The sequence below is a fragment of the Schistocerca americana genome, chromosome 9 (genome assembly GCF_021461395.2).
Source record: "Schistocerca americana isolate TAMUIC-IGC-003095 chromosome 9, iqSchAmer2.1, whole genome shotgun sequence".
NCBI lineage: Eukaryota > Metazoa > Arthropoda > Insecta > Orthoptera > Acrididae > Schistocerca > Schistocerca americana.
In genome coordinates this window covers 201,071,908-201,087,986 of record NC_060127.1, presented here as the reverse complement: position 1 = coordinate 201,087,986, position 16,079 = coordinate 201,071,908, and the positions used below count along the sequence as shown (strand labels likewise).

The 16,079-nt window shown below is 43.1% G+C and overlaps 1 protein-coding gene across 2 annotated transcripts in view; it reads right to left on the bottom strand.

The window, feature by feature from the left end:
• Positions 1–15,836, bottom strand: part of LOC124551196 (collagenase-like) — a 196,458-nt gene extending 180,622 nt beyond the window's left edge. For both annotated transcript variants that reach the window (XM_047126184.1, XM_047126187.1), the window contains exon 1: positions 15,758–15,836. In XM_047126184.1, coding sequence (XP_046982140.1) covers positions 15,758–15,818 — 61 coding nt within the window. In that variant the 5' untranslated portion in view covers positions 15,819–15,836. The remainder of the gene's footprint in view (positions 1–15,757) is intronic.
• Positions 15,837–16,079: the final 243 nt, after the last annotated feature.

The following is a 16,079-nucleotide window of genomic DNA, read 5'->3' as shown; positions in this document are numbered from 1 at the left end:
AACTTTGCCAATCTTGGGGATTTTGCGTTCTTTTAAATTTGGCGTTCTTTTTTCGTTACTTCTGCAACAACGATCTGACCCGTTTTGTGTACCATGGGGGATCAGTACCATCACTTATTAATTTATGTGGTATATAACTCTCAGTTGCCGTCGATACTATCTCTTTGAAAACATTCTACAACTTTTCTAAACTTACATGATCAGATCGGAAGTAGTGAAGACTATATCTCAAAAAGGCGTTAAAAGCATCCTTATCAGCTTTTTTTAAATAGATACTCTTTGCCTAGCACAACTGCTTTGTGGTCGCTAATCCCTGTATTCGTCACAACACTCACTATTTGACCAGGATTATTTGTTGCTAAAAGGTTAGGTATGCTTTCACAACCATTTAAGCTTCGAGTGTGGTCATGAACTAATTGTTCAAAATAATTTTCTGAGAAAGCATTCAGTACAATTGCGGATGATGTTTTATGTGTGTCGCCAGCTTTAAACACATAATTTTTCCAGCGAATGGAGGGTACATTAAAGTCACCACCAACTATAATTGTATGAGCGGGGTACTTATTTGGAATGAGACTCGAGTTTTCTTTGAACTGTTCAGTAACTATATCTTCTGAGTCGGGCGGGGGGCGGGGGGCGGGGGGGGGGGGGGGGGGGTCGGTAAAACGATCCAATTAATAGTTTAATCCGATTGTCAGGTGTAACCTCTACCCATACTATTTCACACGAACTATCTGCTTCAATTTCGCTACAATGCAAACTACCTCTGACAGGAATAAATACTCCACCACCAACTGTATTTGTTCTATCCTTTCTGAACACTGTTAAATCGTTTGCAAAAATTTCGGCTGAACTTATTTCCGGCTTTAGGGCTATTGGGGCTTGGAGCTCTGGTTCTTTCCCAACACAGCTACGACAATTTACAAATACAATGCCAATTGTTTCTACAACTACCTTACTATGTCTTACCTGCCCACTTTCAGACGGACGCCCCGTCTGTGGTTCCCTGAGGCCCTCTAACCTAAAAAAACGCCCAGTCCCTTCCACACAGCCCCCGCAACCCGTGTAGCCGCCTCCTGCGTGTAGTGGACTCCTGACCTATTAAGCGGAACCCGGAAACCCACCACCCGATGGCGCAAGTCTAGGAATCTTCAGCCTACACGGTCACAGAACAGCCTGAGCCTCTGATTCAGACCCTTCAATCGGCTCTGCACCACAGTCGGTTATATCGACGATGCTGCAATACTACGGAGACGTGGCTTACCCACAGCCTGGCTGGTAGAATCAAAGTTCATCCTGGGAAGGTGACTGCACTGATCTGAAACTTACTGGCAGATCAAAACGACTCAATCGGTAGAGTAAATGCCCACGAAAGGCAAATGTTCCAATTTTGAATGCCAGTTTGGAACACAGCTTTACTTTTACCTATCTTGGAACACAGCTGGAACAGACAGAAAGTCGCTTATGTTGATCTATATTAGTGTATGTGTACCGTGGCTCGTGCAGTATCCATGGATTGGATAAAAAGTACTGACAACGCTGCTATAAAGTGAGGGATGTGCATCACATGAGGTGCTCACTCTCTGCAGCTGATAGGAGGTCAGTTGAAGTCGTGCAGTGAGTGTCTACAGCTGTGTTTGAGTCAGTTGCTGTGTGTACTGTCTGAAAGTGTGGGAGGCCAGTGCGAGCGCCCTAACCATATTTAAGAAACACTAAGAGTGTGCTCGAATCAAGACTGAAGTGGCATGTGGTTGGAGTGCACAATAATGTTTCCTTCTGGTAATGCATCCAGTCATACTTCACGACGGCGAACCCCAATCCAAGAGTTCCTGAATATGTTGGGGTGGTAGATACTTGAACATCCATCCTACTCATCCAATATGAGACCATGCGATTATGACCTGCTCGCCAAAATGAAGGAATCTCCTCGTGGTACACTCAACAACACATTAAAAAAAATGGTTCAAATGGCTCTGAGCACTATGGGACTTAACTGCTGAGGTCATCAGTCCCCTAGAACTTAGAACTACTTAAACCTAACTAACCTAAGGACATCACACACACCCATGCCTGAGGCAGGATTCGAACCTGCGACCGTAGCGGTCGCGCGGCTCCAGACTGTAGCGTCTAGAGCCGCTCGGCCAGTCCGGCCGGCAACACATTAAAAGACATCGTCTGTGTCATAGGCGGCTGTTACAAGACATGGACGGAGAAGGATGCACTGACTGGGTATGGCGCCTTCCATCTCTGTAGGAGAAGGCAATCGAGATATGGGGGCCATTATACTGAGGGCATTAAATATGGTGGTATGAGTTACAACCATGCTACCCATATATATTTTTATACGGATTTGTAACTATAACGTACCAATTAGATGTAAACGCGAACAACAAATTTCAAATTTCAGTTTGTGAACAGTGACAATGAAGTATTGATTTTAAATATTGACGGCATTGTATGATAATTTGGAAGCTTGCATGGTACATCGTAAATCATTCCGTTGAAATTTAATGGAGCTTTCAAACAACTTCATTAGCTGACAGTTTCACTAAAGCCCAGATATAGATTTGGAAACAATTTTGCGTTGAAGACTAAGCTAATCGTGTTCATAGATATAATGCTCTTACGCTCTCTGACTCACTCTCTCTTTATCTAACTCACATAACTTTGTCTTGAACATCATCTCTTGCTTCCCTACTCATTCTCTCTCTCTCTCTCTCTCTCTCTCTCTCTCTCTCTCTCTGAGTGTGTGTGCCTGTCTGTCTGTCTCACTCTATCTATCTACATTAATTTCTTAGTTTCTTCCTCTCTTTCACACACAGAGACGGACACACACACACACACACACACACACACACACACACACACTCATATACTCACACATACAAACAAGTTCCTGTTATGATGACAGTCACCAAACATCACATAGATGTGCAACTGATACTTATTCCTAACATGTCTAACAACAATATATGTATTTGGCTGTCAGTATATACAGTCATAGTCCTCAGAGCAAACATTTATAATGTTCATTGCATATTGTTACAAAGTAGTTCAAAGATCAATGAGCGACGCAAATTCTAAACAACAGAACAAATTTATTTAACTGAGAATCTATAATTATTCTGCAGTTAGATTCAGGCATAGAAGCATAATTCGTTTGATTACCAAGTCCAACAAATGAAAGTGCTGATCACCTGCTGGCTAAGTGGGGTGGCTGATGACTGAATGTGGGTTGTGGGCCAACGAAGGCCCAGAAGAAGCAGCTATAAAAAGCCACAGTTTATTTCTTATTCGTACATCATCACCGCTCTAATGCTGGGAGATGACCACGACTGTGACCCAAGGAAAAGGGCCAGCAGCTAGCCAGGCAGGTGCTAGCAAATGGCTGCAGCACGTGCTCGTGCCCTGCTCTGCTGATGCCTGCCACCTGACCCTGCTGTTTGGCCTCCAGCACCGGCGTCAGCAGCACTTGGAAGTGGACAGGAATCATGCAGAGGTGGCCTGCTCTGTGATGGGTGACCACACGCTAGTGGTGAAACCATGCAGCAAGAAGGCAGGCTCCCTGCTGTGCCCGGCATGCGATCCGTTTCCACCAGGCAGGAGTCTGGCTGCGGTTGGACTGAGCTGGGAAGCCCGCAGTCCAGAGGACAGACTCTGTACAGGAAGCAGGTGCCGCGATGGAGTCCTAGACCTGTGGCTAATGTTGCTGGCTCCACGTCGCTTCCTTGGGTGGACTAGTCCCTTCCTCCTGGTAGACTGCTGGGCTGGGAATGATTCTAGTACAAAATCTACAGCACCTGTCACACAAATGAGCCGCTTCAGGTCACCACCAGAACACCGTTCGCGCAGGAATCCTCTTTCCTATGCCATGTGTTATCAGTGTGCTGACAGGTTAGTGAGCCTAGCCCTCCTCGCTATGAACCAACATTGTTGTTGTCTCCGCCCAAATGACGTCATCTAATGCAGTATTTCACCGCACTTTCTCACAGATTTTGCCGTTACAACGGAAGTGGCGCTGCACTACCCTGCTCCATGGAAAATGCCTGGCTCCTTAGGTCTCACTTAATACCAGTATACACAGCATGTTACGTATTTACATCTACGTCTACATCCATACTCTACAAACCACCGCGACATACAATTCAAGGATGGAGCGTGGGAAGGACGATTGTTTGAATGCCTCTGCGGGTGCCGTAATTATTCCAATCTTGTCCTCACGATCACATGAGCGACATGGAGGATGTTGTTGTCAGTCTTCAAGAGTCTACCGGTTGTTTCTTCAGCGGCTCTGTAACACTGCCCCACGGGTCAAAGAAACCTATAACCACTCGTGCTGCCCTTCTCTGTATACCTTCAATATCCCTGCTAGTCCTGTTTGGCATGGTGTCAAACACTTGAGCAATATTCTGGAACGCGCCGCACTAGTGATTTGTAACAAATTCCTTTTTAGTCTGACTGCACTTCCCCAGTCTTCTACCAATAAACAGAGGTCTATCACTCGCTCTACCCACAACTGAGCCTACAAGGTGTCACGCCCATGTATTTGTATGAGTTGACCGATTCCACTTGCGGCTCATTGATATTATAGTCATACGATACTACGTTTTTACGTTTTATAAAGTGCTCAGATTTACATTTATAAACATTTGAAGTAAGTTGTCAGTCTTTGCACCTCTCTGCAATCTTTTCAAGATCTGACCTAATATTTATACAGCTTATTTCAGACTGAACCTCATTATAGATAACTGCATCATCTGCAAAAAGCCTGACTTTACTATTAATATTGTCTGCAGCGTCATTAATATACAGCATCGACAGCATGGGTCGCAACACACTTTCCCTGGCACACCCGACGTTACTTGTGCATCTGACGATGACAGTGCAACCTAGATAACATGCTGCCTCCTCCCTACCAAAAAGGCCTCAATCCAGTCACAAATGTCATTTGATACGCCATATGGTCGTACTTTTGACAATAAGCGTAGGTGTGGCACTGAGTCAAATGCTTTTCGGAAAGCAAGGAATACTGCATCTACCTCGTTGCCTTGATTAAAGCTTTCAGTTTGTCATGTAAGAAAAGTGCGAGTTGGGTTTCATATGATCGATGTTTTCTAAATCCATGCTGGCTGGCATGGATAAGGTCATTCTCTTTAAAAGCTTCATTATATTTGAGCTCAGGATATGTTCTAACATTCTACAACAAATTGATGCCAAAGATATTGGACGGTAGTTTTGTGAATACTTCTTCTATCCTTCTTACAGATAAGTGTTACCTGTGCTTTCTTCCAATTACTGGACACGGTTTCTCGTTCAGTTGATCTAAGATGGATTATAGTTAGAAGACGGGCTAACTCAGTCGCAAATTCGATACAGAATCTGGTAGGGATTCTATCAGGCCCTGGGGCTTTGTTCAGTTTCAATGATTTCTGCTCTTTCTCAACACTACTGGCACTAACACTTATTTCATTCATCTTTTCAGTGGTACAAGGATTAAATTGGGGCAATTCTCCTGAGTTTTCCTTTGTAAAGAAACATTTGGAAACAGCATGCAAGCATGTAAGCTTTTGCTTTGCTACCCTCAGTTTCAGTTCCTGTCTGATTCGCTAGGAACTTTGGTGCCACTAACAGCCTTTACATAGGACCAGAATTACTTTGGGTTTTGTGAAAGATCGTTTGACAATATTCTGCTATGGTATCACTGTAGGCATCATACAGTGACTTATTCATAACCAGACGTGATTCATTCTGTATCTTCCTATCTATAATTCTATCGTCGCTAGGCAATGAAAACCTCGTAACTCCATCTGACAATGAAATCCACGTAACTCCATTACCAAATGTAGACAATTATGCAACATAGCCTGTTGAAACCTTCCTTCTTCGAGATGTACGGTGTCGCCATCTATATCCGGCAATAATGAAAAACTCACATCTCCAGCGATATGTAGTTTGTGCTGTAAACCTCGCATCTCCGGTAATCGCCATTGTTAACGTGCAGGACGAACACATGCTCCGAGATTTAAACCTATTTTGATGTGATAGTAACCTTTTTGACTGACAGACCCAACACTGCTTTATTGCTACAGGTATGTCTTAGTATTTCTAGGTATTTATATATTGTATTTTACTTTACAGAATTAATAATGACCTCGTTAAAAACAATGTTAATTTACGAGTTATTCATCGCGCGTAAAGCATACTGCACTCTGTACATACGAGATTTTAATTTTAGAACTTAACAGAATCCTATACATTCTACAGCAACTACTTTATTTTCAGCTATCGGTAAAAAGAGAAAATTCACTCTTTAACTTGTGAAACAAGCCGACAAGGGGTCATATCGTATAAAATCACCGGAAGAAGATTCTAGTCCGGTTCCTCCTTGTCTTGCACCAAAAGAAAGAGTAGACCTACAAAATGAAGGTAAACCGTAGTTTATATTGTTGTAACTTCAAGTAAGATCCTTGTTTGAAAGTTGAGGTGATCAAATTATTTAAATATTATTGATGAAATTATTGTTTCCACTACAGATAATGCGAAAAAGAAGCCAATATAGAGGCGAATTCCACTTCTGAGTTTGAAAGTCTTTTCGAACACAGCAGCGAGGATGGTATCTCCAGTGGCAGTAGTGATGTGTATGATCCAGATAAAAACAAAAATGACCATAGCAGTAACAACAGCACGGAAGACGACGATGACGAAATTGATGTGGGAGAAAAAACCACTAAGCAGCGCCGTAAAAGGAAAAGCAATCAATCACTTCAAAGTTTGCAGAAAGAAAAACGTATGGAGGGACAGGATTATTTAAGAAGGAAAAAGATGAGTTTGGCAAAAAGAGACCAACAATAAGCAGAAGTAGGAGGGAAATGAAACCACGATGTATTTGTAAACATTCTTCCTTAAATCGGAACAGGAATTGCAAGGATATTACAGAAGAGCAGAGACAGCTAATATTTAATCAATTCTGGCAGGCTATTTCTTGGGGTGAAATAAAAATTTTTGTTAGAAGCCATGTCTACTACGTTCCAGTTAAAAGACGCAGAAATAATTCAGAATCTCACCGTTCTAACACACTATATTACAATTTTGTTACAGAAGGACAGGGAAAAACTGTCTGCAAGACTATGTTTCTGAATACTTTGTGCTTAGGCAAATGGAGTGTCAGAACATGGACATCTAGTGCATCAGGAAGAAAAAAAACTCTACTTGGAACCTAACTGGCAGAGTAAATCAGAACTACATAGGGAACATACAGAATTTTGCAAGAAAAGAGAACAAATCCCAGCTGCTTACAAAGAGTTCTGTGAGGTATTCGATGGAAATAATCTTAACTTATTTTCGCCTAAAAAGGATCAGTGCGATCTTTGTTGTTCCCGCCAGACAGGCAATCTCTCAGACAATGAATACTCTTTGCATATGGCCCGAAAAACTGAGCAAGGGAAGTGAAAAATAGTGATAAATTACGACCAACTAGAGTGTTTACTATGAACCTTCAAGCACTTCTGCTCTCTCCCACACTAAAAGCATCTGCACTGTACTATAAAAGCAAACTAAAGGTCCACAACTTTACCATCTATGGTTTAAAAAGTAACCAAGTCCCATAGTGCTCAGAGCCATTTGAGCCATTAACTCTCGGTGTATTCAACTATTCGTCCAGGATCCAAAATTGGGGATCCAGCAGTGACTGATATCCGGTGTCTCAAGTATGATCCCTCCGCAAAAATGGAATATGAATTGAAATTGAGCGATACATGGTAACCACTTCCAAGAAGGATGTCGAACATACCCAGCTCATTTACACTGCCCCCTCTCTACAATTCACAATTAATGATCAGTGCAGAAAGTTTACGCATGTACAGTAATAAAAGTTTAATTAAAGCTAGCAACATTGTTTCTATGTTTTTAAACACTGTAATTTATTAACATCCAGATTCCAATATTTTGATCAATGTGAAGTTATTCATTTCACTTTATATCTGTAACAATGTATCCTTAAAGATGTTTCAAAATGCACAAATAATGCAAAGTTTATGTAAATATTTTTTAAAACAAATTAAACATTCATTTAGTTCAATTCTTAACTGTGCACTCGTTACATGCCTCTTATCTCCGTCACTACCAAACAAATACCTGTGGAAACCTCGTAACTCCAAAAACCGGCAGACAATTTGAAATGCATAGTAAAGTCTTATGTACCAGTGACCGGATCCATATTGTGTAGCAGAAACCACTACATTTGACTAATCAGGTCCCCACGTGATTTCTATAATTAGTTTTTTGTTTCTCCTGTAAAATTTGACCAATTTGAGTTACGAGGTTTTCATTGCCTAGCGACGCTATGCTTTGTTTCACAACAATTATGCACTAGTCTCTAGAAGTTTTTGTAGAGTGACTGTATATCATGGAGGGCCCTCCCATTATGAAGTGTTATACTGGGTACTTATTATCCAGTGCATGGGAAACTATTCTTTTAAACTTGAGCCATAGCTTCTCTACATGCTCCTGGCCTGTGCTGAAAGTTTCAAGTTCTTCATTAAGATATGACATTACTGATATTTTTATCTAGTTCACTGAAGATACACATCTTTCTGCATATTTTGGTTGCTCTTTGTACTTTGGTAATCATTGTTGCCACAATCACGTCATAATCCCCGATGCCATCTTCGATGTCATGTTCCTCAAAGAGGTCAGGCGTATTTCTTGCTATTACATCCTATACGAATGAGGTTCCGAACCAGCTGTTCAAGGTAGTTTTCAGAGAAGGCATCTAAAAATGTTCCACAGGATGTCTTATCACACCCACCACTAAGGAAACTGTAATTTTCCCAATTGATTGTTGGGTGAGTAAGTCTCTATGGATGATTATAATATGGTTGGAGAACTTACATACTAGTGAACTCATGTTTTCTCTAAATTTTTTGGTTACATCAGGAGAGGAATCTCGTGGGCGATAGAAGGATCCAGTTATCATTTTGTGTCCACTCCTGAGTCTTGCCAAAAACAGTCTGACATACAAAATCAATTTCTAGCTTGGTGGATTTGAGTTTGTCTACTGCGATATCTCTAATTAGCCTGTCATTTCGATATACACTTAAATTTTCCCCCAAAAACCTCACTGCTATCAATTTCAGGTTCAACCAACTTTCTGTACCTAGTATTATGTGGGCTTCACTATTGTTCAAGATCTCTTTGAGCTCTAGCACTCTGTTCTAAATTCTTTAGGAGTTAACCACTGGTATTTTAATTCTCTCACCTTTCTCTCACCTGAGGGAGAGATTTCTTTCTATCTTACGCTGATACTTATGGGATTTCTACAACTGTCGTTGTCTGGATTTGAGGTGTAGTCGCCAAATCAAAAAAGACTCTAGTGTACAGTTCACACTCAGTCAGGTACCTGGGTAACAGCTTCTAATGTGTAGTGCACACCTGACCCGTTTTGGGGGCACCCTAAATTTCTCAACCTTGTGTCACAGCCTAGTTTGTCGAAGTCTATAGGTTCAGTACGTCCACTCAGAACGAAGGGACCATGATCAGTTCTAGGGACAGTGCTGCGAATTGTAAGCTTTGTTGAAACTACATGTGCATCGCTGGTCTTCTCAGCCTGTGGCTGGAATGATCAAAGTATGACCCCAGAGCACAAACAAGAGGCATCATTTTTGCCAACATGTGCTACAATCTGCAGCTGCATTCATCCTGTTCCGTCAATGGCTACTGGACTAGACTCTTCTACATGTTGACTGAGGCCCATAGGCATACGCACTGAGTACACCTGGTGTAGACTCCTACCCTTTTGCGTTTGCCTCCGCTTGACAATGGACAAAACGGATTTCCCCAACACAGGTGAAGTGAGTCTCACTGGCTCAGTTTCAGTTTCAGTCTTTAGGGTTTGTGTTACCAGTGGATTGGTCTGTGCGGTATTGGCTGTTATTTGGTCCGCCGTACTTCCAAATACGCCTGCCGCCGCGTTTCCTACACCCGCCACCGTGGCATGAGGACCCCGCCTCCCATCAACGATTCCCAATATCTGTCTGAGTTTATGGTCGTCCCAGGTTGCATGAAATCGATGAGGAGTACCTCCTTCCAATCCCAAAACACAGTCGCCATAACCTTTCCTGCCGACTGCGTTTGTTTGAATTTCTCTGGTGGCAGTGAACCGGAGTGACGCCGCTGATGAGATGGGTGTTTTGTTCTGGGGATGTAATGAAACACCCACATTTCATCTCCTGTGAGGATAGAATCCAACGACTTCTCCTTGTTGGCTCCCCCCTCACATTTTTGCAGGAACTTGTGAGCACAGTCAAGGCATAGCTCCCTGTGTCCGTCAGTCAATCTGGGGACCCAACGAACTCACACCTTGCGATAACACAACGAGTCTGTTAAAGTTCATTCATTTATGCCGTGGGAAGCTTCAGGAATGCGTTAACAAGTTCACAGCAGTGACCATCTGACCTTTGAGCTGTTTATTGTTGATCTTCTGGACAATCGCATCCGAAACCAACTGTCTTCCACTCCGTTCTTCATCGTGAACTTCCGTGCGATCCTCAGTGGAAGCTCTGCACCATTTGCGGATGTGCTGAATGGACATGCATTCTTCCCCATAAACCTCAGTCAGTTTGTGATGAATCTCTACGGGCGGTAACTTTCTTGCGTGGAGAAATCGGATTACTGCTCGAACCTTGCACTTGGCGGGAGCGGTGATCAACACTTCCATCTCTGAAGGCTGCCAAGCCAATACTGAGCGACGTATCGAACCGCGGACTCGCGGATGGGCGGGCTCGAGAGTGGGGAAAGCACTGCGCACGGCACTGTTGTCGGATTTAGCCTAGCACCTTCCCTCGAGGCTGTAGCTCATTGGGAACCTTACTTTTCGTACAACCCTCGTAAGTATCCTCTCTCTGCAGCTCCATTGGTAGGTTTACTCAAGTTCGAACATTCATGCGCTGACCCCTTTTTGTATGTCTGCCAGTAGAATAAGATTTATGGACTTTCATACGGGACAGGTCTCTACATTTTATGAATAGAGGTTGTGTTGAAGAGTGACAGATTTATAAATCTTTTGTACCTGTGTACAATTCTACATTGAAATCTACTGTTACCAGATGCTCCAACCTCAGAAAGAAAAGTTATGTATTATTTTTACAGTTTGACGTTAGATGTGAAATAATCTAATATCTGAATTCCCTGTCGACGAATGGCATCTGTTTCTCGCTTCTGTACTTACCGACCGTGCGAAGGATGTCACAAGAGTCTGGTGGGATGACCAAACAGATGAAAGCTATCCAAAGTAGAGTTAGAGCCACTATGGCACTAAGCATCGTGACACTCGAGGTCACAGTCACTCGTTGTTGGCCTTCCCAGTATTGTTCAACACGGTACATCAACCATTCTGCAGAACGGCTCTTAACTGGTGTGGCTCTTACCTGGTTCAGGAAATGTATCAAGATTGGTTTCGACGTTTGGTTCAGGAAGGTTAGATTCTGGTTTGAGGTGGTTCGTGTCACTAGTACAGCTGTGTCTCTTCAAGTGAGTAACTCCTATCACTGTGGCTGTTAGACAGAAGTTTGGCCCTGTTAAGTGGCATACTGTGCCGTTAAACAACAACCCACTACCTCTCAGTTCCAACTGCCTCACTCCAGTGAGCATTCCTCACTACCACCATACAGAATAAATCCAGGGCAGTTCTGGTTTCTGGGGAGGACGTGTAAGTTCCACAAAATCCTTTGGACAAACTGTCCTCCTGTTCTGCCAGTGAATAGCTGCAGCATACATGCGTCTGCGCCAGTTTGAAACACTCGAGCTGGACACACTGCATTCCTATCGGTCTGACAACTGTTACAGCTTCTCTCTGTCATAACCACATGTGTGTACCCCTCTTAAAAAGTCAGTGGCACCCCTCTTATCCCCACTTGCCATTTCACTGCGCAGGGGTGAATGGTATAACAAGTAAATTGTGTATGTCTTCCCGTCACTAGGATATTAACAAGTACGTACAACTGTGCCTAGTCCACCCTCAGATCTACCGACGTCATACGATAATAAAAAGGCAAACTCTGCCGATTGAGCTCCCATACCAACCCCAGTTCTGACGTCAGTTCTCCCTGCACTTTCCTCAACCCAGGCAGAAGCTATTCTGGCGACAACACGAGGGAACGTCACAGTCTGTGGGAAATGTGATGAATAGCCTCATGAAAGCTAGTCAGATCCACTCCCAAGTCACAAACACTGTTCGCTAGTGCAGCAGTCTTATCGTTGTTACTGTTGCATTCAACATATTTATTCATGCCTGAAAGGACCCTAGGTCTCGATTCGCAGTGTCGTCCAATGCCTTTGTGTACTCCATCATCTCACTTCTCAGCTTGCAAAGAGTTGCAAAGCATACGCGATTTAATATTCCGCTCTCCAAGATTGCTGTCTACTTCGTGTGACACTTCACCACTGAATTATTACCCTCTGTCAACCCCCTCCTCTACCTCCATCGTCCCATTTAGTTCTCTTACATCATTGGCATCCGCTGTCCCGAACACAGTCTTCAAAACCCTCCCCACAGCGTGTATCCTACTTATCTTCTCTCTCTGTAGCCAACATGATACAATTTCCACTGCTTACTACATCTGTTCTCATTATTGCTCACACTCCCCAAAATTTCCCCAAGTACTCTTCTGTTCTTAACTTTCCGTCGACAACCAGAAAACACCTCCTACAGCGTCCTTACTTAATTTTGTCATTCCTATGCATTAAAAACTAGACTCATCGTCCATTGATGGCTAGTAATCACCAGATCTTCCTGCCTGACATAGAGAACTCCTCTTTCCAGGCGTAGGTTCCACAGCACTTCCACTCTGCCCAAGGAAAATAGGTACAACACTGCCATAACTAGGATCCTTCCCATCCTCGACCTCAGTGTACACCAACCTTATGACACGGACTATCATCATCCTCCTTTCCCCCTTCAGAGAGCTCATGTCACTGGGCTCCAAACAGAAACCATTACTTTAACAAAATTTCTTTGTCTTCCCCTTCTGTATGCAAGGATTGGATAACATCATCCACTGTCCTATTCTACAATGCGGTAAGATCCCTGTGAATTTCACACTGCCGGCAGGGGTGGCCGAGCGGTTCTAGGCACTACAGTCCGGAACCCCGCTGCTGCTATGGTAGCAGGTTCGAATTCTGCCTTGGGCATGGATGTGTGTGATGTCCTTAGGTTAGTTAGGTTTAAGTAGTTCTAAGTTCTAGGCGACTGATGACCTCAGAAGTTAAGTCCCATAGTGCTCAGAGCCATTTCACAGTTTCCTCCTGTTTCACTAGTGCCTTTGGGTTCGCCTGCTGGAGCCACTTCCAGACTTCTTGCACTGTTCTTGTGAACCCGCGTACTGACTCTCCACCCTTGCCTTTTTCACCTTAATCTTATCAAAGTGTGATTGCATTTTTTTTCCATACACCACCGCCAACAGAGACAATATTGTACTGTTTTGGAGCTTCAACTTTACACAGCCAAGGCAAAAGAAATATTTGTGTCCCAATCATTGTTGTGTGAGTTCACACAGTAACTTAGCATTCTCCTGATTATCCTATGTCTCCATTCAGCATTACAGTTTTACTGCAAGTGAAGCCTATTCTTCATCTAATCTAACTTAAAATTCGTCCATTGGTCAGTAATCATCATCTCCGGTTCCTGTAACTCATTTAGTCACTTGTTGACCATTGCTTGTGAGATTATAACTGCATCCTGGTTCGGTATAGGTGTCAGCTCTGAATGCTGAGAGAAGTGATCTTTATTGTTAGCACAAAAAAATTTCCTGGTTAAGTCCAGCTAAACCATCAAAAACCATTCACCCATCATTTCATACGACTTTGACACTTTTGGTAGTCTTTCAGTTTAAAACTCGATTCTGTAGACTGTGAACACTGCACAAAATTTTTTATATACTGATCCACGCTTCCCTTTCTTCCCTTCCTATAGTATTTCTCAGCCACCCCTGGATTCGTTGCTCTGAATCCTCCACGAAGAGACAGCACATGGTAACGCAACTCTCTCAGAACTTCCTCTTTCAACTTAAGTGATACTTGGAACGAGGGCACATGAAATAGATATTTCAGTGCGCCATCTACTCACGTGTTACCACCTCGCTTGGCTTCTCGCTCTAGTGGACTCTCCAATGTGTAGCCCTTTTGGTGCACAGATCACAGTAAGCCACCTTTTACTAGAATGAATACTATTTTCAGATGAAAGGGCGGCAACTCATTGCAGACAGATTGGACTCTCTATTTTAATTGACGATCAAGCGAAAGTCACACGACTCTTAGGGTTTTGTGAACATTCGATGCGTTCCCCAAAACTTTAGGGTGACATTTTTGACGTGTTATCAGGGTTGCGGTCTGATTCGCGCTTTCCGTAAATTATCAGCCAGCTACATACTCTACTGAATCTGTTTTAGTTTTCCTGTTGTTTTACTTAACTTTACTTAATAGTTGTAGAACATCTGAAACATTTTAACGCTATCTTCCATTGAGCTAGTGTGATATCTGCTAAGTATGTGAGGTTTTTCCAAAAAGTATCGGTAATTTTCATTTTCTAGAAATACTTTCATTAATCGTCTACATTAATGTTATTTTCTTCAAAGTAGTCCTCATTACTTGACATACACGTATGCCACCGCTATTTCATATTCCCTGAACATTTCCGGAACTATATCTTTGCGACAGCACGTAGATCTCTTAGCGATGCACTTTTAAACTCATCTAAGCTTGTAAAACGACGGCGCTTTAAAGTCCGCTTCATTTAGAAACAGAAGAAAGTCACACAGGGCGATATATAGCGAATGTAGAGGCTGGGCATCAATAGAATGTTGTTTTCTGCCAAAAACTGATGAGCAAGCAATGAAGTATGAACAAGTGAATTATTGTGGTCCAAAAGCCACGAATTATTTCGCAACAAATTCTGGAGTTTTTTTCGGATTGCTTCTAGAGAACGGCACTGATGTTGTGGGTAGTAGTCTAACTGAATTTGACGTTTTGCCAAAAACTCGAGAGCCAATACACGGTTAAAATTGAAGAAAACACTGAGCAAAACGTTCTCAAATAATCATGTCTTTCGATTTTTCCACGCTTCCGTCGGTTGTTGATGTTGTGGGGTGGCCATGAAGTTTGTCATCCTGAAATTTTTCACCCCCATCTCCAAAACGCTTATAGCTCTCGAAACCTTTGTTCCACACATAAGAGACTGACCAAAAGCAATATTCAACGTTTATAACACTTGAAACTTCCTGGCAGATTAAAACTGTGCGCCGGACCGAGACTCGAACTCGGGACCTTTGCCTTTCGCGGGCAAGTGCTCTATAAAACTTGGTTACATTTTATTCCATTTTGATAGCAAAATATAATGCTAATTCTCTGACGCATTTTGAAGACAAATCAGTATTCGCTACTCATAGGCAAACACAACTAACTTACGTGACAATTGACGCCCCACTAAACGTCCAATACAGCGATTAGTGAACACACAGTTTGACATGTTGTCCGCCACAACAACGAAAAATCGAGAGAATTGGACTAATACAATACTAGAAATTAAAAGTTCCCGACACTCTTTGAACACACCTGTATACAGCAAATAACAAAGGATGGAAATCATAGTAGGCCATTATAAACTAGTCAGGAGAAAAGAACACAAATCAAATGATGCATTGGTTAACGCTTGATAACGAAGACAAAATCTGTAAAAACATTGTGTTAAACCAGTTGACTGACTCACTCGTCGCCGCCATCGCCACCAGCAGGGCAGCCGCGAGCGCACAGTGGGAGCGCGTGGCCATGGCCGCCGCCGTCGCCGCCTGCTCTGCTGCCGCTGCTGCCACCGCCTGGCAACGCGAGCCTCACGGACAGGCGAGCCACCTGGCGGCGTCGTGCCGTAACAGGCGTGTGTGAGCAGAACACGAGGGCGGGGGCACCCGGGCGAAGGCAGAGGGCAGGTTACTATAAGGCAGGGCCTGGGAACGAGTATCTCGAAAACGGCGAAGCTTGTCGAATGCTCACGTGCTACTGTCGTAAGCATCTACAGAGAGAAGCAGCCCAGT